The 20,867-nt window shown below is 51.4% G+C and overlaps 1 protein-coding gene across 1 annotated transcript in view; it reads right to left on the bottom strand.

The window, feature by feature from the left end:
* Positions 1-20,867, bottom strand: part of JPH3 (junctophilin 3) — a 38,344-nt gene that overhangs the window by 15,875 nt on the left and 1,602 nt on the right. The window contains exon 2 of the mRNA XM_015874203.2: positions 9,289-10,066. Within this exon, the coding sequence (XP_015729689.1) occupies positions 9,289-10,066 (778 nt within the window). The remainder of the gene's footprint in view (positions 1-9,288; positions 10,067-20,867) is intronic.

Genomic DNA, 20,867 nt, shown 5'->3' with positions numbered 1-20,867 from the left:
TGCAGACTGTCTGGCTTCTACCTCTGCGGGAGCAGGGCTGATTTAGGGCAGAGTGTGGCTGCGTGGTGCTGCTGGGGAGGGCTGCAAACCCATCTTGCATCCCTATGCCCACAGAGCTCCTGCTCAGCATCCTTTCCCATCCCACATCCTGCACCCTGCTGGCCCCATAAGACCAGCCCCACAGCCGGGGTGGCTGCAGCCTGGGGCTGGGCTCCGTCTAGACACTTCCTTCAGGGAGTTGGGAGATGGCAGCAATTAACAACCTGTTTGTTATTTTCACTATTTGGCATTTATTGCCCCGATAAAACCCACTCTTAATTCCAGCTTGACTCTTTTCACAGCTCTCCTGGCTGGGTTGTTATTGCACTAGGCTTGCCTTGAGTGATTTGTGAAGGCAGTAATACAGTGCTGGTGTTCAGGGGGTGGAATATTAGACACACCAATTAGCTATCTGCACATAAATTCCCATTTACCTGCTTATCACAAGCATATTTGCCTCGCCTGCTTCCTCCATCTACTTCTTCCTTTACCACCCCTCCCCTGTTGCTGGAATGCTTAATCAAGGAGCAAAAAGCAGCTAATGTGACCCCTGACATGACGTAATGCAGCCAAAAGCATCTGCAACCAGACAGAAAGCAGGTGTTGTGCACAGCAAGGAGAGCACCTGGCTGCCCAGCTCCAGCCCCAGGGGGAAGATTTGGGGTGGGGGAGTTATCCCTATCAGTGCTAAACAGTAAGTGCCAGCGTGGTACAGCCAAATAGATTTCAAAGGGGCTGGAGGCATATGGAATCATGTAATCATTAAGGTTGGAAAGGCCACCAATCAACCCATATAGGGCAGGTGGATGGCTCTGGTGCCCAATGGCAAATCTACCACTGCTGGCCAGGATGCTCTGCAGCATCCTTCACAATGAAGGCACAAACTGGCACTAAAGACACTGTTTGGGGTCTCCCAAACAGGCAGACCCATGGATATCTCTCCTTGTGAGTTTCCTTCTTTTCCTTTTTTGCCCCTGGCAAGGGCAAAGTGGATGGATCTTTCACACCCAAGACTGTGTGCAAGCTGCTGTGAGACCTTATTTACAGCTCCTGAGATAATTAACATCTGGAGAGGGAGGCTCATCTCCTGCCATCTGTCACTTGTAATGAAGCTACAGAGGATGTGGGTGAGTGATGAAGCTGGGGGTGCTTCTGTCCCGGTGCTTTGGTCCCGTTGGCCCAGAGCTGTGTACAGGAGTGGAGCTTTGCCTCGAAGGAAGGACAATATTGATGAAGTCCAAATGGAGACAGATGGGAACAAACTCCAGGTCCTGGTATAGAGCTTCCCATTTTATTATAAGCTGGAGATATGAGATATGATGTGGCCATGGCATAGGCTGCCCAAAGAAGCTGTGGGTGCCCCATCCCTGGAGATGCTCAAGGCCAGGTGGATGGAGCTATGGGCAACCTGACCTGGTGCCTGGTTTAGTAGTTGGCACCCAACCCATGGCAGGGAGTTGGATCTTTGATGTCCCTTCCAACCCAACCGTTCTGTGATTCTCTGCTTGCAGCAATGTTGGGAGGTTCATCACCTGCTGGGAAATGATGGAAGAGATGGGCAGGGGAGATGTTTCATCCTTCCAGCCGCTGTGGGTTGGATGGGGCAGGTTTCCATGGGTGTTTTTTTGTGTGGATAATTATCCAGGTACATTATGGAAAAGGCAAATCTGAATGACAGGAGGGGAAATGGGAAACATTGAGCTCCCTCTGGTCCCTGCTCTTGCCGAGTGCCTGCAGACAGCCGTCCACGCACACATCCCAAAGGCACAAACACTCCTCTAACCCTGTGCAAAAATAGCGCATTACAAACGATCCTGCCACGTCCAGGCAGGAGGCAAAACAGGTTGGAAGAAATCACTAACAACCTTTGGCAAGAAAGAGAAGAAGAAAGAACCAAGAAAAAGCAAACGAAGGCACAAAATCTCCCAGGAACCTGGGCGCTGCTGGATCCTCTGCACACTGCAGATCTATCCTGTCTGTATTAAATGCAAAAGCAGAGCAGCAGAAAAGCCCTACATCAATGCCGCATTTGGGTGGAGATTTTTAAATGCACAACAGGCCAAGTTAGAGCTCCCAGAGCAGCCATAACTCAGCCTGCTTGGACACATGTAGCATTTAGTTTGGCTGTGCATGCTGCTGACTGTAATGACTCCAGGCTGGATCCCGCATTCCCATTGCATCTCTCTGTCTCTAGGTGAGCTGGTTCCAACATGGCACTGCTTGGGGCCTCCTCCACCCCCATGCAAAGGGGCAGCTGGTTCTTTTGGGAACCATCAAAGGTTTGACAGGTGGCAGAGAATCATAGAATCACAGAATCATAGAATCATTAAGGTTGGAAAAGACCACCGAGATCATCTAGGCCAACCATTGGCCCACCCCACTATGACCATTAACCATGACCCTAAGGCATGACCACGGTGGGGACGTGCAGGGTGTGAACAGGGGGCTTGGTGTGATGCCAACCATCCACCTGTAGGTGGTCATGCCCTGCAGAGGTGGGATCAGGACTGGATCACCCCAGCTAATAATTAGAGCCAACCTTCTTGGGATGAATGAAGGCTGGAAGAAAAGCCTGGCTTGGTGGGACCTGGACGATGGCTTTGTGATGGATTTGGTGGACCTTCAGCATCCCTCACAAGAAGGTTCCCCAAAACAGCCCATTCCTCCCCATTTTCCACACTGACCTCAGCTACCTGATGCTACACATGGGCTGAAGAGAGGAGTAGAAACTCCAATGCCAGAGATGGAAAGTGCAGCACAGAGAGAGGAACTCAACCATGGCATGGGCTCAGGGAGCCCCTGGTTGGGCTCCAGGAGAACCCAAAGCCCATCCATGAGCCATCATCACTTTGGGATGTGTTGGAGACTTTCCCTACAGCTGAAGGAAAAGCACTTGGAAAAAGAGAACGTGGGGATGTCCAGCAAAAAGCTCCAGGTGAAGAAAATTCCTGCTTAGAGGCAGGAAAAGCAGATCCATCCATTTAATTTCAGTTTCATTTTGATGCCTAAAAAAGAATGAGTCAACCCAAATTCTGAAGCAAAACAACAGGACCACGAGGAAAAAAGCCTTTTTTTCTTTCCCTAACCCTTTTACCCCTTTTGGGTTTTGGCTGAATTGCTTTGGCAGTTTCACAAGTTTTGGTCTCCTCAAGCAAAACAGACATTTGGCAAACAATTTCTTAATTTATTTATGTGTGTATATATATATATATATATATATATATATATATTCTGCTGTGGGAACTCCAGAAGCCTGAAAGACACAGCATGGTGTTGAGCTCAGGAGCCATCCTCTCCCTGTAGGATATGATGGAGAGGGATGCTCTGTGATGTGCCTCTGGCCACACAGCGTTGCACCCAGCCAACACTCAGCATAAACCCACACACACACTGCAAAGCAAACTGCAATGAAGCTCATCCAGAGCCAGCAACAGACTTGTTTCACTGAACTTCATATTTTAGTTCCAGCACAGCCTGGAGCTGGGCCAGGACATGGAGCTGACACGGCCTCGGTTGTGCTGACGGATGCTCTCCAGCTGTAGAATGAGTGGTGTGAGATATCCAGCCTCACCCTCTGGGATTTCTCTGCTGCCTTCAGGCCTGTGGGGTGAGGAGAGCGCTCCTTTCTGTGGGATAGGGCAGAGGGCTGAGGGATGGACTGAGATGGTCCAGTCCTTTGAGTGATGGAAAGATGCATTTCCACCATTAGGGCTGTAAGAGATGCTCAGATAACAAACAAGCTGTGATGGGCTCAGCTCCTGGTGCCTCACTGGGATGGAGTTGGTGGCAATGGGAAGCCAAAGACAGCCCAGTGTGGGACGTGGCAGCATCATCTCCATCCTCACTGCCACCTCCAGCTCCTGCATTGCTGACCATGCTCAGCACACAGGAAGCCCTCCCTGACAGCATCCCATTAACCCCATTGCTTAATGCCACCCTAGAAGGTGCCCAAGGGACAGTGTACCGACATCTCCCAGCACAGCTGAGCCCTGCACAGGGTTATGTTGAACACAGACCCACACAGCCCTACTAAACACAACACCAGACACTAAAACACTGCAAAACACGCTGCACCAGGATGCTGTCAGCAGTCCCCACAGCTCCATTCCCTTTGGGGATGGGAGGAGGGATACGGGTGACACTTCCCATATATTAAGTGCTGCCTGGAGCTGATCCATCCTCGGTGGTTCCCACAGACTGGATGGGACGGGCAGGAAGGAGAGGGACTCAGCCCTGTACAGCTGCTTAGAGGCTGCCCAGCCCCTGCTGTGATGTGAGAACTGCCGGCTGCAGCCCCAGTGACTGTTGGAGGGGGAAAAAAACATACACATCTTCTGTGTTGCCACAGCAACGAGCGGCTCCTGCCTGCCTCAAACTTCAGAGCCCACCCAGGAGATGCTTTCCTCACCTCCGCTTCCCTGCTACCACTATGGGTGCCTGGGGGTTTCCAAACACCCCCCTCTGCAGAGGCCCAGGGACAGCCCACATCCCCAAACCCTGCTTCTCATGGGGCATCCCAAAGCCTGCCAGCACCTGGATTTGCACCACAGATGTGCACCCCAAACACCCCATAGCATCCTCTGGTTGGGATGCAGCCCCTCATCATGCCCTGAGGATGGCAGACAGCCCCAGATCTGCTCATCCCCTAAAGCAGAGCCCATGAAGATTTCCACTCAAGCAAGTGACATACAACAGGGGAAGGGATACAGAGCTCGAGAGAGAATCTGGGCTTTTAATTATTGATGCTTCACCTCTGTGCTATGGTGATTAGAGACAGAGCAGACAGATGCAGGCAGATAGCAGAGAAAGCATTTCTAGGATCCAGGTGAGTTGCAGTTCCCTGCCCCATGTCTCTTCCATTGGTAAAAGTACCTTCCAGGGCTGGAGCATCCCCAAGAGATGGGGAGAGAATGGGGGAGAGGGAGATGCTGCTGGGGAACCCCAGCTTGGAGCCCAGGGCGGGTAAAAGGAGCTGATAAAGGAGGCTGCATCACCAGTAAAAGGGGATTTTAGGGTTCACAGCACCCTGAAGAATTGGGAACTTGCTCAATCACAACTTTAAGGGGATAATCGGTTGGATCCACAGGTTAAATCCGCCAGGGATTTCCAAGGGGGGGAGAAATTCACTTAGTGAGGTCTGTGGTCAAATCCTTTTATTTCCTGGATTAGGACAGTTTGGTTTTTGTCCTGCATGGACAAGGCAACACCAACCTCATTGCTCCAGGATTTCCAGACTGGGGGAATAGTCCCCTTGTTCCTCCTTAATTCACATCTTTGAATCACTGCCAATAGGGAGAGTGATGCTTAACAACACCAGCAAGGAAAATAGTCAGTATATTTGCCCAGCTCTATATTTTCATCTCAGCTGCACTCCTGATATTGCCTTTACTTATCTCCAGAGAGGAAATAGGGCTGGGGGCTGGAAGGGTTGGGGAGCATGGGGATTGTGGGGTGGTTGCTGCAGGGACATGTGGGGGTGGGAGGCTGGAGTGGGAGCAGCGCAGCCAACAGGGATGTGTGCCAGGGAGCCAAAAATGAGAGCTGGGAGAGGAAAAGCAAGCAGGCCTCTCTCTTAGGATGGGAAGGAAGCAATGGGGCTTGCTGCAGCGCAGGGACACCCTATAGCCTGCGTGTGTGGCATCATTGGGGTGAACTGCACAGCAGCTCCTGTGGATGGTGGGGCTAAGGAAGGTGGAATGGGATGGCACAGCAACACCCCACACTTGAGCCTGCTGCAGGATGTCCTATGGCCCCACTGGCTGCTGCGGTGAGGATGAGGAGGGAGGAAGGCTCAGGGGCTGAGAGCCAGGCAGCTGCGCAGGGCTGGGGGAGGGGGGAGGTTCCTCCCAGAGATAGCTGAGAAAAGCAACTCTGCAGGTTTTTTTCCTCACTGAACAGTGGCAGAAAGGAAATGCAGAGGATGGCTTTCAGTCCTCACTGGCTTTCTCCCCCCCAACCTCCTGCACTTCACTGCTCAGCACTCCAGGACTCTTCTTGCCTTGTTGCATGCCAAGTGTGGGGCACCCATAGAGCCCCAGCATCCTGTTTTACCCATCCTTCTTGGCTTCATTCACTTCTTTCTTTTTTCCCCTCCGCTTTCACTTTCTGAAGTTGAATGACACCGTGCTAATTTGCAGCCCGATTCCTCCTGAGAACGTTGAGCTTAATTATATTTTTCTCATCGTTAGCAAATGGCTCGGCTATAATTATGCCTGGAAGCACGTTATTTAGGACTAACACAAGAGCAACACCCCCTTCAGTGCTATGGGACCATGAGTGCAGAGCTCAGCCTGTCCCTGTGCTGCCCATCACACCAATGGCCATTTCTCTGATGGAAATCCAGCCTCCTCCTCTAAAACTGAAATGGAAGAGCCTGCTGGCTCAATGGCTGGATCTTGTGTTTCAGCCGCCCATGGCACATCATAGCCTATGGACAAGCTGGGTATTGGTGTATTATTAGGGATATGGGGTCTGGTGCCTTCAGTGCATCCTTTCCCTTCCAAATGGGCTCGTGCCTGACGAGGTGGGGACGAAGCACAAAGCAGACCCCAACACATTCATTTTAATGGGGCAAAACGGGGCTCCCGGGATCAGAAAAACCAATAACTCACATCAACATTTGTTTTCCAGCCCTGAACGCTGGCTCTTCTCACCCAGTGACTTTACAGGAGCTATTTTGGCAGGAGGAAAGAAAATGTTCTATTCCTTTTTAATCACGTTAGGGAAAATTTAGGAGGATCATCTACAGAACCTGCAAAAGGCTCCTTAAATGAGCTTCCGTTTCTGTGTCGCAGACCACATTGTGCTTTGTGCAGACTGAAACAACTTGAAGAATCCAATTTACTTGTCTTCAGTACGCGATGTTTTTTAGCCTACTTTCCTCAGGAAATGGGGCTCACTTGTGCGATGGTGCTGTTTATGTAGCTATATGCCATCACTCCCACACTAATAACTTTTGAACGTGTTGGCCAATTCCAACCAAATCTGACAGAGCGGTTGAGTTTTCAAAAATACTGAATCCTCACAAATTTAATGAAACCCGTGGGTGGCCACATATATATTTTTTTTCCCCCACCAAGGGAAAGGCTGAGCAGTGAACTCAGCCACATTGTTAGACAGAAGAGAGTACACATTCACGTGCACACAAGCGTACAAGGGCTGTCCTGGAGGCTGATGGTAAGCCAGTGGCTCTCATTGGTTTTACAGGTGGGATATTGCACCCGTGAGCCCCAAAACCCCAGGAAAAACCCTCTGCCAATGTCCCCTCTGCCTATTTTGTGCCTTTATTCCAGCTCGGACGATGCAGTTTGGTGTGGGCACTGCAGGGGAGTGTTGATACATTTAGAAGCTTGAAAATTAATCGTATTAATTACGTGAAAGCCTTTCTAGCTGGTCGTAAAACCTCGCTGTCTTCTGCTTCTGCATGCTGGGATGCAGCCGAGAGCGTCCGTGCAAAAACTATTACGATGGAAAAGAGCTCAAAAAGGGAAGCCTGTGCATTTCAGACAAAGCAGTTTTCCTGCTTCCCACTTCCATTCGGCAAACTGCAAACACCAGAGGGTCCTACAGCACCGAGTCCCACTTCCTCCAGCAAACCCTAAACCCTTGAATGCAGCCAGACAGCTCAGCTCTTTGCTGCTAAGTTTCGGGGCTTTGACATAAGCCATTAATGCAGGTGGAAGGATGGGTGTCATGCATGGATGCTACCCCAGCACTAATGCACAGCGCGCGTCACGTTGGAACCTGCCCATCCCCATGTGCTGCACAGCAGAATCAATACAGGGCTTTTCAGCTCCCCCATGCACCAGAGGCAATGTTTGTGCCATCCAAAGAGTAAATCCTGGTGTGGCCAGGCTTTCTTGTGTCTGTTCTGGAGCAGGAAGGGTAAAGCTGAGAGGAGGTGGTGTGGGATGTAGGGGTCACAATGCTCATGAGTGATGCTAAACTTGGGCTGCATCTCTGCTGGGGTATCCTTGAAGCACTCCCATTCATTTATTTCTTTGCAGCTTTACTAATGACTAACAGGGTTTGCTGAGTGGCCTTAAATCCTTTTTGTCCTTTCTCTGCATGCACACGTGGTCATGGGCTGCATCCTCCCCATCTGATATGGGGGGAGAAGGTGTTTGTGACCCAGATGGATTTCATTATTTCGGGTGGGATTCTTTTTTTTTTTTAAAGCTTTGGCAACAGCTTGGTCCAACATCAGCTAGAAAACATCATCAAGCCCAAATACGCTCCCCATGCAGGCCTGGGAGTCTCATTCACATTGCAGATCAGTCATCAGCAGACGTGCTGATAAAGATTTCAAGTGTGACACTGAATACAAATGATCCAGACCCAACAATTAATCCAGCTCAGAGACTGAGGAGATGCCTGATTTTTTTTTCTCTCCAAGCACAGCCCTGGGTTCTACGTGTAGCACTTGGTCAGAAAACAGAAAGAAAAAGCCAGGGCTTTAATAAACCACACCCCAAAGTGCTGCAGAGGACCCTGATCTCAGCAGAACAGCCTTTCCTCTTCAGCTCACCTCTCTTCTGGTTGCTCACTGCAGCTCACCATGCTCTATGCAAATGCTGGGAGCTATCTACAAGGCACTTGAGCTGGACGCTGCTTTAAGCTAAATTAGGTATCACCCTGTTGTTTTTATTTTCCTCCTCTTCAGCTGTTTTTCAGCCAAATCTGATCCCTGAAATGGCACAGACCATCCTTAGGGTGGTTTCTCTGGGCTGTTTCAGAGAGAGAGGATTTGGGGAAACAGCATTGCAGGAACCCTTTTCCTATTAGGCTGGGGAGAAATAGGGAAAACAGCCCAGGACCTCCCAAGTGACAACTGCCCGTCCCATCCAGGGACTCAGAATCCCAATCCCACCATGCTGCAGCCACCCTCACGGCCTTCAGGGAACACACTGCTCCGGCTGACTCTCTATTGCTGTTTTGGGATAGTCATGCACCCTCAACCTGCTTACAGCGAGCAGGAAGGGCAATTCAGCCTGGATCTATTCAATTTTTGAGAAAAATCCACAAAGTTTACCCATGGGTGAGCATGAAGGCTTGGCTTTCCACAAATCCAAGGAGCAAGCCCACAAATGAAGCCAAGGCTGCACCACCAGCCAACACCCACCTTAACATCCCCCAAACCTCCAGCACCACAACACCTCCCAGCCCCCAAGCAACAGCCCTTAGCCTCTATAAGACACAAACCTCCTTCCCTCTCCCCCCACTGCCATCAGGGCTGAGATGCCCTCCTACCTGGAGGCTGCAATCTCTGCTTTCTGCTTGGCGATGGTGGCCGCCCGCTCGGCCGCCTCCATGGCCCGATCCACCTTCTCACGGATCTTGCTGGCCCGCAGCGGGATGAGGTTCTTCCTCTTGCCACTAACCAGGACGTTCTGCTTGTATTTGCCCTCCTCCTTCTTGCCATCGGGCAGCGTGGTGCAGCCGTAGCCATGCCGCAGGTTGTTGGCCCATTCACCCTCATACTTCAGCCCACTGGAGCGCTCGCTGACTCCGTATCCCGAGCGCTTGTCGTTCTTCCACTCTCCAACATAGATCTCGGTAGTGGTGGCATCAATGTCGTCTTCGATGACAGACAGCTCAGCCTCGCCTTCGCCCAAGCTGATGGTGGAGTTGATGTCGCTGGCGGTGGAGCTGACCGTGCTCATCCCAGCCTCGCTGCGGAAGGAGCTCTGCTTGCTCCGCTGGCTGGCCAAGGAGCTCTTGGACTCAGACTTACGGAGCTTGAGCCCGCTCAGCAGCGACCGGCGGAAGATGCCCTTCTTTTTACTCTTGAGGATCTCAGCATCACTGTGGGCCATGAGGACGAAGCCACCTCGGGATACAGCGGGGCTTCCAGCCACCGCCGGCGAGGAGTCGGGGTGCAGGGCCGTGCCATTGGTGTGCTCACTGCGCAGGGAGTTGATGGACGTCCTCAGGGGTGACCTGATGACCGCAGCCATGCCGTAGGGAACACTCTGACGGACGCCGTACCCCTGGCGCATCCCTCCGACCCACTGGCCCTGATACGTCCCTGGGGAGGCAAAAGCAAAGAGAGGGTTCAAATTTCTTCTCCAAAAGAGTTCTGATACACCAGCACAGCTGCTCAGGGAGGTGGTGAAGTCACTGTCCCTGGAGGTGTTGCAGAACTGTGGAGATATGGCACTGAGGGACACGGTCAGTGGGTATGGTAGGATGGATTGGGTTGGACTTGGTGACCTTAGTGGTCTTTTTCAACCTGAATGATTCTGTGATGAGTCCTGTGGGTCAGGAGTAGCATCAGCCTGCTTGGGATGTTCTTACTGGGACCTGTTATTATTGGGAACATTTGGACTCTGTAGTGGAAATGCTAAGTCACAGCCTGAAGCAGTGATGGAGCACCTGGGGGGAAGGCAGGACCAACCCAGGGCAGCTCAGGTGTATGCAATGTACCTGAGTGACTGGAAGGGCTGGAGCCAGGATCCACCCCTTCCCAGAGCTCATTTAAGGGTTGGCAGTGGCAGTGAGGGTTTCTCTTGCTGGAGTTCCCTGCCTGGTAGATGCATTCTGAGGGTAAGCAGCTTCTTTTTTCTATTTCTGTATCCATGGCTGCTGCATTTGGGCTTGTTTTCATTTGCTGTAGATAAAGGTTTTGCCACCCATTATATACTCCCAACAGCAAAGTGCACCTCCAGGTCCCAACCCCATCTCCATGGTCATGGTATCCCAACATGGGGAGGAAGTAAAATATCTGGATTAATTTGTAGGTGTGCACTTTGTCTGCTAGGAACAAGACAAGGCGCTGGGGTGCATGGACCCTTCTCCCCATGGGCTGCCCTTTAGATCCAACCTGAATTTGGAAGGGGAAAGAGCAGGAAGATGTGAATTGTCATCAAGGAGCAGACTCTGTCCCGTCTGCTGCAGGCACTGATGAAAGCAGTTGATGTATCATCATGTGGTTTTCTTTTTTGTGTGTGTACATAGGGCTTTCATCCAGCGTGCAGGAGAAGGGAGAGGCTCTATAGAAATAAAAGCCTCACGGGGATATATCCGTGTGGTTATTATCCTCAGAAACGTGCCCCTGCTTGAACTCCTCTGTTTGCGTGGGCACTTGCTGGAGTTACCTAACTGGCAGTTTGCTGGGATACACGCTGCATCTCGCTGTGCCTGGGGTTAAAGCCATCCTTGCTGAGAAAACGGAGCCACAAGAAACCAATCCAGGTAGGAAAACACCACCCAAGCACAATCAGCACACCCTGTGTATTGCAATGTGTAGTGGTAATCTGCTGCTGCTTTCCTGCCCTGGGGTTGCAATCTTTCCCTGTTGGTGCGCTTTGTCATGTTATCCCTATCAGTTGAACTGCAGAGCTTGTTTTTATTCTTAGGTCAGCTTAATCTTTATGGGGCTGTCTCACAATGCAGTGATTCACCACCTGGCTAAGCCCTTGCTGGGTGGATTTGCAAGCCCTGGGCAGGCTCTGTGCCCAGCCAGCGCTGCTGAGCCTAGCCCTGGGCAACGCCAAAGCAGGGCCCAGCACTGTGCAGTACTGGGGCAAGGAAGACTTAAATAGTCTTAAAATAGTGCCCCTGGTGTGAAACAGCCCTGATAACAACAGCCAAGCAGATCTCCTCCGGCTCAGACTGATAGAGGCTTTCCATCCCTGCTCTGCACGGAATGCTCTTTGCCCTTAACCATCAGCACCCATTGGATCCTCCTGAGCTGGGCAGTTGTTTGCCTTTGTCACCTGAATGAGAATCTGCACCATCCTTCTGTGGGTTTAAATGCATTTTATGCACAGGGGAAAGCAGGAAGTAATTAAGGTTGCTGTTTTTCCACAGCACTGGCTGTGGTTCTCTGTGTACCCCCCCAAAAATGCTTGCTCCAAGCAAAGACCACCTTGGAAAAGGGATGCAGGGAGGATTTGCTCAGGATTTATAGGATTAGTGTTGGGAGGGAGGCAGAGTGCTGGGATTAGGGCTGGCACCTGCAGGGCAGGGTGAGGAGCAGTGCTTGGTCATGGGGCAGACAAGGGACAGACATCAGGATGGACAGCAGACACCCTGGGGAGGGAAGGGGGAACATGGGATGCGTCCTCTGGTTGGATTTGAGCATGTGGGTGAGAGATGGGGGAGACAAGTCCTTGCATGTGATCCATCAGAGCCTCCAACCTGGTCCCCAGGCAGCTCCAAGGTTTCCCTGTCTCCTTGCAAACCCATGTCTGAAAAAGTGGGTTACAATGAGGCATTGTAGAGCAAGCAAGGCCCTTTGCTGGAAACCAGAGACGGTGGCAAGGAGCAGAACAAAGCAGGCTGGGAGCTGGCGTGACAGCACATCTCAGCTGGAGCAGAGGCAGCAAATTGGTCACAGCAGGTTCCAGCTGCAGCAAGGCAGAGGTGCCCAGGAAGCTGTCAACTCTGCATGGCCTTAAAACCTACTCCTAAAGCTGCATGGCTGCCAGGAGCGACTGCTGCATCTGCTTGGTGAGGTTAAGTGTTCTAAGCAGAGGATGCGGGGTTTTGAGGTGAGTTGCCCCATCAGTTGGCCTGTCCAGCATCACAGAGCTGCTTCCAGCACAGCAAAACCCAAACCCCACATCTGCCTCCCCCATGGGTGGAGGATTCCAATGGGGATTGCCCCCATGATGGCCTCCAGGACATCTGCACACCTTCAATGGGCACCTCCAGATCATGGAGCTGAGTTTCCCCCTCCTCTCTCTTCTGACTTTATTACCTCTTAAACCCCTCAATATCCCAGGATTTGGCCACGATGGCTGGAAGCTCTCAGAGCCATCTGATCTGCATTGCTAAGCACTGTCACCTCCTCCCCTTGCACCACCCGGCTTAACCTCTGCCCTCTCACATTTGCAGATATGTGCACAAAGCTTAATCTCACAAAGGAGCCTGGGAGACTCTTCCACCCTGCAGAAGGAACAGGATTTTATTGCTTTTCACTTTCTGTGCCAGGATGGACCAGCTTGTGGCTGTTTTGGTGCTGCAAAATGCAGTGGGACTAAGGATGCAGCAGGATGATGAGCACTTCTGATACAGAAAGGACTCAACCTGAGCTGCACCTCCATCCTCAGGGACTGCAAAGCAAGTATAGGAAGCAAAGCATTCACCGCTTACTGTGCTAACACAACCAAAGTCACATCCATTTCTGCAGCTCTTCCCTTGCTATCAGCTTTAGCAAAGTGCTTCCTAAAGCACAAATTACGTGAGATTAATGGGGTGATTACACAGGGGAGGAATGCAGCATCCCAAGGGCTGGGTGCAAGGTGTGGATGAGAACAGATGCACAACATCTCAGCTACCACCGCCCTGCTGAAGAGAGGGATGGATCCTACCCTGCGAGTGGGAATTTTGCTATAATTTATCATAATGGCAGCAAAATAATGGCCCACGGGGATAAGCAGAGACTTGCAGCGGATTTACCCCAGGGAAGACTTCTTGACTCTCAGAGCAATTACTCTGGTGGGACTTGGCCAAGAACCAGGCGATGCCAAGCAGAGTGGGGCTGCATGTGCGTGTCTGGAGGGGAATAACCTGAGTCTAGAAGAAAACAAATGAAGTCATCCCAAATGATGGCTCGGTGAGAATCTTCTTTCACCAGAAAGAGCAGCTGGGGCATGAGAAAGGAAATAGGATCACAGGAAAGATGGGGGAAGTCGAGAGGGAATGGAAACATGGAGAGAAGATGACAAGCAAATGCTGTCGTTGGCCGCTTCCACGTGTGGTTTGGAGCCTGGTGGATTCTTGGCTCACTCCCCTTGGAGCAAGGCTGGCTGCTTTCCAAATGGCTTTTCAAGCTCCCATGGGAATTTCCATCGCCCTCAGGATCGTATGGAACCACAAGGAAAAAAGTCCCGTTGCTGACTCTTGAGCAGCTTCGGATGTTGTTGAGAAATGACAAGCACCAAAGAGTAATCTAATTTGTTGCAGTTATTCAGCGCTTTCTCAGCATTTGGCTCAGGAAGTGAAAATTCATTCTGGGAAGAGCGCAGGAGCCTGCAGGCAGCTTCTATTATCCCCATAAAGCCACCAGATACTGCTGGGGTTGGTCCTACAGCAGGGCAGGGAACCTTGCACCTCTTGAAGCAGGAACCCAGAGCAAAGCCCTCACATTCAAAGCAGGAACCCAGAGCAAAGCCCTCACATTCCCTTCTGCAAAAGGGATTGTGCAGCAGCATTGTGTTCTTCCTGCTGCCTGGGGGTTCTGGCCAAAGGAGAAGACCTGTCTCCATCCCTGTTTCATTGGACATAGCAACAAACACATGGCTTGGTCTTGCCATGCGGAGAATGCCACCAGAAACCTCACTTCATCAGTGCAAGTTGGTGCCTCTTTCTGGATGATATTAGAGGGAAAGGAGAGTTGAAATACCCCCACATGGCCTTTCTAATCTAGATACAGTCTATGACGTAGCAGGTGATGGTGAGGATCCATCCCTCCTGTTGGGTGGGGAGAGCCTGTATTGCTGCCTGCTGCCCCAAGCCAGCCAGGGGCCACCTGTAACCCACAACCTCATCTTGCTGGTGGGGGGGAGGCCATCAACATCTTGTGAAGGCCAACAGCAATGTCCAAAGCATCCCACACTCCAGACAAATAAGCAACATTCAGACAAATATGGGGTTTCCTTGGGATCCATCTGAGCAATGAGCAAATAATGGACGATGTTGGGGTAAGATCTGTCTGTATCTCAGTAGTGTATGTGGGGCTCCCCTGGGCCAAAGGTGGGACTGTCTGCTTGACTGTAAACCTCATCTGACCACAGTGGTGTTGGAAGGGGGCAGGACATTAAGACTTTGGGGGCTGCAATGGCTGCATTTTCTTTCCTCCCTCCCCCATACCCAAGGAGCTGCCGTGTTGCTGCTGAGTGCTTTGGCTTTGCTCCAGGAAAATCATTAAGTACAAGCTTTAGGGATTGCAGGCTGCTCACTTGCTTCCCCCAAACCAAGCCCCGCCAGCTCAGTGTCAGCAGGACAAAGCCCTGGCAGGGGCAAAGCACAGGGGAGCTTTGTGTGGATCTGCCCTGCCTTGCTTTGCTTCGCTTCCTTGCATTGAGAAATACAAATAACCCAACACTGTGGGTCAGTCTGAGGGATTTCCAGGTAAGTTAAACTGCCTGGGCTGCATCACAACATGGAACCCATCCCCAAAGCGTGGCCAGAGCTGCTTGGGTTGGTGGCTGTGTTGGATGAAGGCTGACATCCAAACCTCCCAGCCTGCTTTTGCATCTCTGAACTGTGGTCTGAGCTGTCTGAAGCGCCTGTTTGCAATCCAATAGAAGCAATTAGGCCCTGCATTTTTGCTGGTTTATCTCATGAAGGATCCTTGCTGGGATGTTCACCTCCTCTCTTATCGCTGAATAACACCACGTATTAATTAAAGGCATCTGACTGCAATAATTAGGCCAATTCCTCCACAGAGAAGATGGGAATACTCCCCAGGGATGACCAAAAACCATGGACTTGTGGCACTGAGGAACATGGTTAGTGGACATGGGGGGGGGGAAGGGATGGGTTGGGGTTGGACTTGGGGATCTCAGAGGTCTCTTGCCATGATAAAAACATGGAGCTGCTTCTGCTGTAGCAGCCTGGTGGGTTGTTTGCTGAAAATACGCTTGGGTAAGCGCTTGTATAGAGGAGGATAGAAGGTATGGATTTTTGAGTATGTAAATATGATCTGCAGGCACAAACACGTGACAGATGTTAGTCATTGCTTAATGTGAGGCTGGATACAGGCGTGCAGATGGGCATAGGGAGGTCTGGGCTTCTGGGAAGGGGAGGGATGGGATGGGAAGGGAGAAATGCTCCAAACTGTTGGAACTGAGACCAATCCCTGGCACTGCTGGTGCTGATGGAGCTCACTGTGCTGCATGTGACAGCCACCACCTTTCTTAAAGCAGCAGGTCCTGCAGTCAGGTGAAATACAGCTTTGAAGGAGGGGAGAGCCCAAAGAATATGTTTCCAAAGAGCGTGGTCCTCAGCCTTAAGGAATAAGCAAAGCAGCAGCACCCAGCCCCAGCTGTTGCAATGCATTAATTTTAAGGAGGCCTGAGGCAGGGCTGCTTTAGCACGAGGGGTGGGAAATGCATTACCATATAGCTCAGCACCTTTATCATGGCTAATGTGCTCCTCACACAAAGCAGAGTGAAATCGGGCTAATGCTTAGGCTGCTAATCCCCCCGTGGTGTAATCCTCCTCGCAAACTCTCTGTTCTCACCCCATTTCTCAGCAGGGCTCACAGGACTCAGGGCTGACTGCTCCATGATGGCAGTGGGTGAACCCGTGAGGGTTTGGCAGCACTACATGCACTATCAGCCCCTCAAATCCCCAAATCCTTCCATTTATGCCCATGCAATTCAGAGCACAATGAGGGTCTTTGGGTTTCCCATCCCTTTGGGTAATCAGTGCTGAATCTTTGCAGCACTGATATCAGCCCCTTTGGTATAAATATTTTCCATCTGCTGGTTATAACTGATAGTTGCTCATCTACCACACAAAATACATCCCAGCCCAGCATCGTCCCCTATGGGATCATCATGGGATCGTCACCAACGCTGTCCTGCCCGGCTTCTACATCATCAGGTAGTGTCTGTAGTAATGCAGATCATCCATCTACATCAGAGTTCCCTGATTCGAGACATTCAAGTTTAATCAGGTTAATTTTAAAACCGTGGCTTTTCTTTTTTTTCCCAACAGGAGGCATTTTTAGCTCTCAGCTGCTGGTTTCCAAGCCTGTAAGAATTGACTTCTCTGCAATAGTCTGGGTGGGAACCTTGCTTCAAAAACGAAGCCGAAAAATCTTACCAAAAAAATCACATGATTCCACAAGCTGGAGCTTCTAGAGAGAATGTTCTGCTCCAGGAGCAGATATCATACAGCCCTATGGAGCCCCATGAGATGCCAGATCTGCTCCCTCTTGGCACATGCAAATATCCCATGATTTGCCTTAAAAATGATGAGAAAACCCAACCTGACCCATCGTAATGACCCCATAGTGCTGCTCTGTCCCACTTCTGCAGACCTCGGTGTTGCAGGATGGGACCCTGAATGACCATAAAGCAAATGGTCCCTTGGGTTTTGGGGTGGGCTGCTCTGGAGTGAGGAACTGGACTCAATGATGTTTGTGGTTCCCTTCCAACTTGGTGTGATTTTGTGATTACAGGATGATGTTTTCCAGCCTAAAACACTCGGATGGAGAACCCTATAGGATGATCCCAATGCAGAAGGCAGTGAGTGTCCATATGGCTGTGAGTTAGAAGAGAGAAAGAAAATGAAGTGGTGAAAGGGCAGCAACGCTGTGCATCAGAACTGGAGGGATCCCTACTAGCAGTCATGGGGAGGTGTGTTGTGGGGTAGGTTGATCTGGGGGGGTCCCATGTTGTTCCCCTGGAGCACCACAGGCCAGACAAGGCACCAGAACCATCTGTCAGGTTCTGTGTCCTGTACTTTCCCCTGGGGCCCAAATCCTTCTTCTACCTGAAACTAAGCAGCATGTTCCAATGAGATCGGTAATTACCATCAGCCCAAGTCATTTATTTTTAACGAAGCTGGTCAGAATCTTCATTTTGTACTTTGATTCATTTTTTTCCATCACCGCTCTCCTATTGTCACCACCGTGTTCCTTTGCAGGCACCCTCAGAGCCAAACCCAGGTTGCAGGATGCTCTGAGACCCTCCCTGGTCCTGCAGCATCCCTCACTCCATCCCTGTGGTCCCTATATGGGCCTCTTTTTCCTTTTCGCCTATAGGAAAGTTCCTGACACAAACACTGAGAGCACCTGGAAGCGTCACCAATACCACTGCAGGGGTGAGATGGACATGGAGTGGTGACATGGGACATGGAGAGGCTTCTCCTAACCCATTGCATGGCAATGCATAGCAAGAAAATGTACCAGCCCAGGCCAAGAAATCCCACTTGCCTACTCACACAGCGCTAACAATGAAAACACTAATTATATTTCACTTATCTATCAAAGGGATGATTCAAGGAGGTGAGTGGGCACGGAGCATTACACAAGATGAGCACCGAGGTGTGACTGCCCGTCCTTTTGGTGGTGGCCCTCTTGAAAAGTGTGCATGGATCACACAGGTTGGGCTGGGGGAGACTAGAGGGATGGGGATGGAAACCTGGTGCCCAAGGGCTGGATGGGCTATGGAGATCCCAGAGGGAGATTCTCCCATCCAACCCCTGTCCTGTTAGGGTGAGCAGGGAGGGGAGAATGGCTTCACCAGGGTTGGAATGGGCTCAGGCTGCTCTAGCAAAGGCGATGTAGTGGCCCTGGATGACATTGCTGCTCACCTCACTGGGTGCTCATCCCAATGGATGCTCACCCTGATGCATGCAGCCCCTTTTGTCCAGATCCTGCTACTCAACCTGCTACCAGCTGGGCTGAACCAGGCCCAGCAAATGAGCTCTGCAACCCCAGCATTCAACCAAAGTAATTCTCAGCCCTTGTTTTACATAATATCAACCCGCTGCTGGATGGGGCAGGAGGCATCGAGCAATTTTGGCTGTGGAATAAGGATACATGGATGGGAAAGGATGGTGCACACGTGTGCCACAGATGCACGGACATAGGCTGGGTGTGCAGCGATGGCAGGGAGCTTCAGCACAAAGTGCTCTCCCTGGGGGGTGTGTATTTGCTTATTGGTGCCTCACGCAGTATGTTTGCATCCCCATTGCATTGGGAAGGGAGTTTGCATTGGCATGGGGCAGAGGGTGGGGGGCAGGGCACATGTGTGGGGGTCCATGCATAGAGTGGGGAAGCGGTGTGGGGAGCAGAGGCGTGTGTGCATGGTGCTGAGTGTGGGAGGTGTGAGCTCTGCAAGCTGTGTGTGGGGGTAGCCGGTGTGGGGGTTGGCAGCAACCTGGCGTGGGGGGGACAGTGCCTGGGGCTGTGAGCTGGGGGTGCTGAGAAGGGAGACATGGTTTGCCATGCCTGAGCTGAATGCATCGATGGGTGTGTGCGTGGTAAGATATTGCATCCCTAAAGGGGCTGGTAATGGCTGGGGGAGTTTTGGGGTTGGCCCCTAATGTTATTGCACAAGGGGAAATTGGAGTGGAAGGCAGGGATTTGGTGGCACCTCAGCCTGGCTGTGCATTTAGGGGCCCATCCCCGAGCCCTGGTTGATGTGCTATAAAAAATAGCATGTAAGGGATGAATATTTATCTGTGGGTGGCAAGTGACAGATGCTGGGGCGAGGATTCTAGGATACTTCAGTTTGATGGAGGTAATAACTTGAATAGATTAATGAGAAACATCCTTCCCTAGAGTTGCATCCCCTGTACCACAGCTACATGGTGGGTGCCCTTGGCACAAACATGGGCTTCTTGCACCCAGGAGCACAAAGTTCACCAATGTTTGATGTCCAAAGGGCTGGAGGTGCCCAACTCCACCCAAAGTGGAGATGTGGGGTTGGGAAAGGCTCCCTGGCTGCTGGCAGCTGAGTACAGTAAAGTGCATCCTTAGCTGTGCCAAAATGGGATCGGAGAGTGTGGGCATTGGGGTGTGCATGGGGTATCCCCATTCCCAGCACCTGGCCTTAAGCTCTGCAGCTCTGTATGGCCCCACGCAGCCATTCCTATCTCCCAGCACTGTGTACAGTCCCCAGGAGAGACAGCATTTTGCTCCAGACCTCTTCCCCTACCTGTCTCACACCCCCTCCTAAAAACAACAGATGTGCATGGAGAGGCTTTTTGTCCTGAGCACAGGGAAGCTGGGCTGGCCTGACAAGATGGAAGCAGCAGCTCTTGGCTTCTGGTAGCTTCTCAGAGCCATAAGCAGCATGCAGCCCAGCCTGGGTGTGCACCCTGTGCTGTCCTGAATGGGGTTGGGGGCAACAGAGGTGTGGGGCTGGAGCAGCCCCAACTACAGGGGCTCTCCCTACAAATGCCCCCAGTGGGGCCTGAATGCTGGAGGGGGGTGGTATGGGAGCAGCACTGGAGTTCAGAGCATGCAGAACACCACCCCGTCCCCCTTCTGACCCCTCACTGCAAGCACTGCCTGAGTTTTATTCCCAGCAGAAGGATGTCAGACGTAGGAATCACTCCCAAACCCAACCAATCCCAGCATGATTGCAGGCATCTGAAACAAAAGGTGCAGCTGTATTTTCCACTCAGAGAAAGCCCCCCCTTGCTAATTAAATATAAGGTGATCTCTTTCCCCCTCTCCCTCAGAGAGCACAAAGAGCTGTGGGTCCTATGTCTGATCACTGGGCTCACTGGAGAAAGCCCTTACAGCACCTGTCAGGAAGGCTGCAATGGCACTCAGTTCCTGCAGTCCCCCTGACCGTGGCCATCCTGGTAAACCATAATGCCATAAAATATAAAGAACCTGCTCAGGTTTGTGCACATCCAGCAGAAAACCAAAGCCCTGCTGCAGGGAGATAGGCCTGGCTGGTATCATGGTGGCAACCCAGATGGAAGGACCCCGAAACGCTACGGAGGATGATACAGCCACTTAAGGAGAGCACCAGCTGTTTTCCCTAGTTTGGCCCTAAAGCTCGTTAGTCTGGCAATTGCTGATCGCTCCAATTGGGTTTTCTTGTTGTGGGTTGGTTTGTTGTTTTTTTCCCCTTTAATCCTGGTTTCCCCTCCACATCTCACTAAGCCGCGTTGACGGCAGAGAATAGCTTCTGTGATCCCTCTGAGCCCCTACGCTAAGCATTAAGCCGTAAACTAGGAATGTAAGACTCTTGTCTGAATTAAATTCTTTTGCCTGGGCATTATTCATTAAGTGTGGGGCTGAAGGCAGAGTGTGCACGAAGCCCTCGGCCCCTCACATGAAGGGTTTGCTGCAATAGAGCTGCATGGATCTGCCCCAGACATCCCTGCATGCTCCACTCCCCTCTGCC

The sequence above is a fragment of the Coturnix japonica genome, chromosome 11 (assembly GCF_001577835.2).
Source record: "Coturnix japonica isolate 7356 chromosome 11, Coturnix japonica 2.1, whole genome shotgun sequence".
In the NCBI taxonomy this organism is placed as follows: Eukaryota; Metazoa; Chordata; class Aves; order Galliformes; family Phasianidae; genus Coturnix; species Coturnix japonica.
Note: the sequence above shows the minus strand (reverse complement) of the source record. Positions and strands in the feature narration are given on the sequence as shown.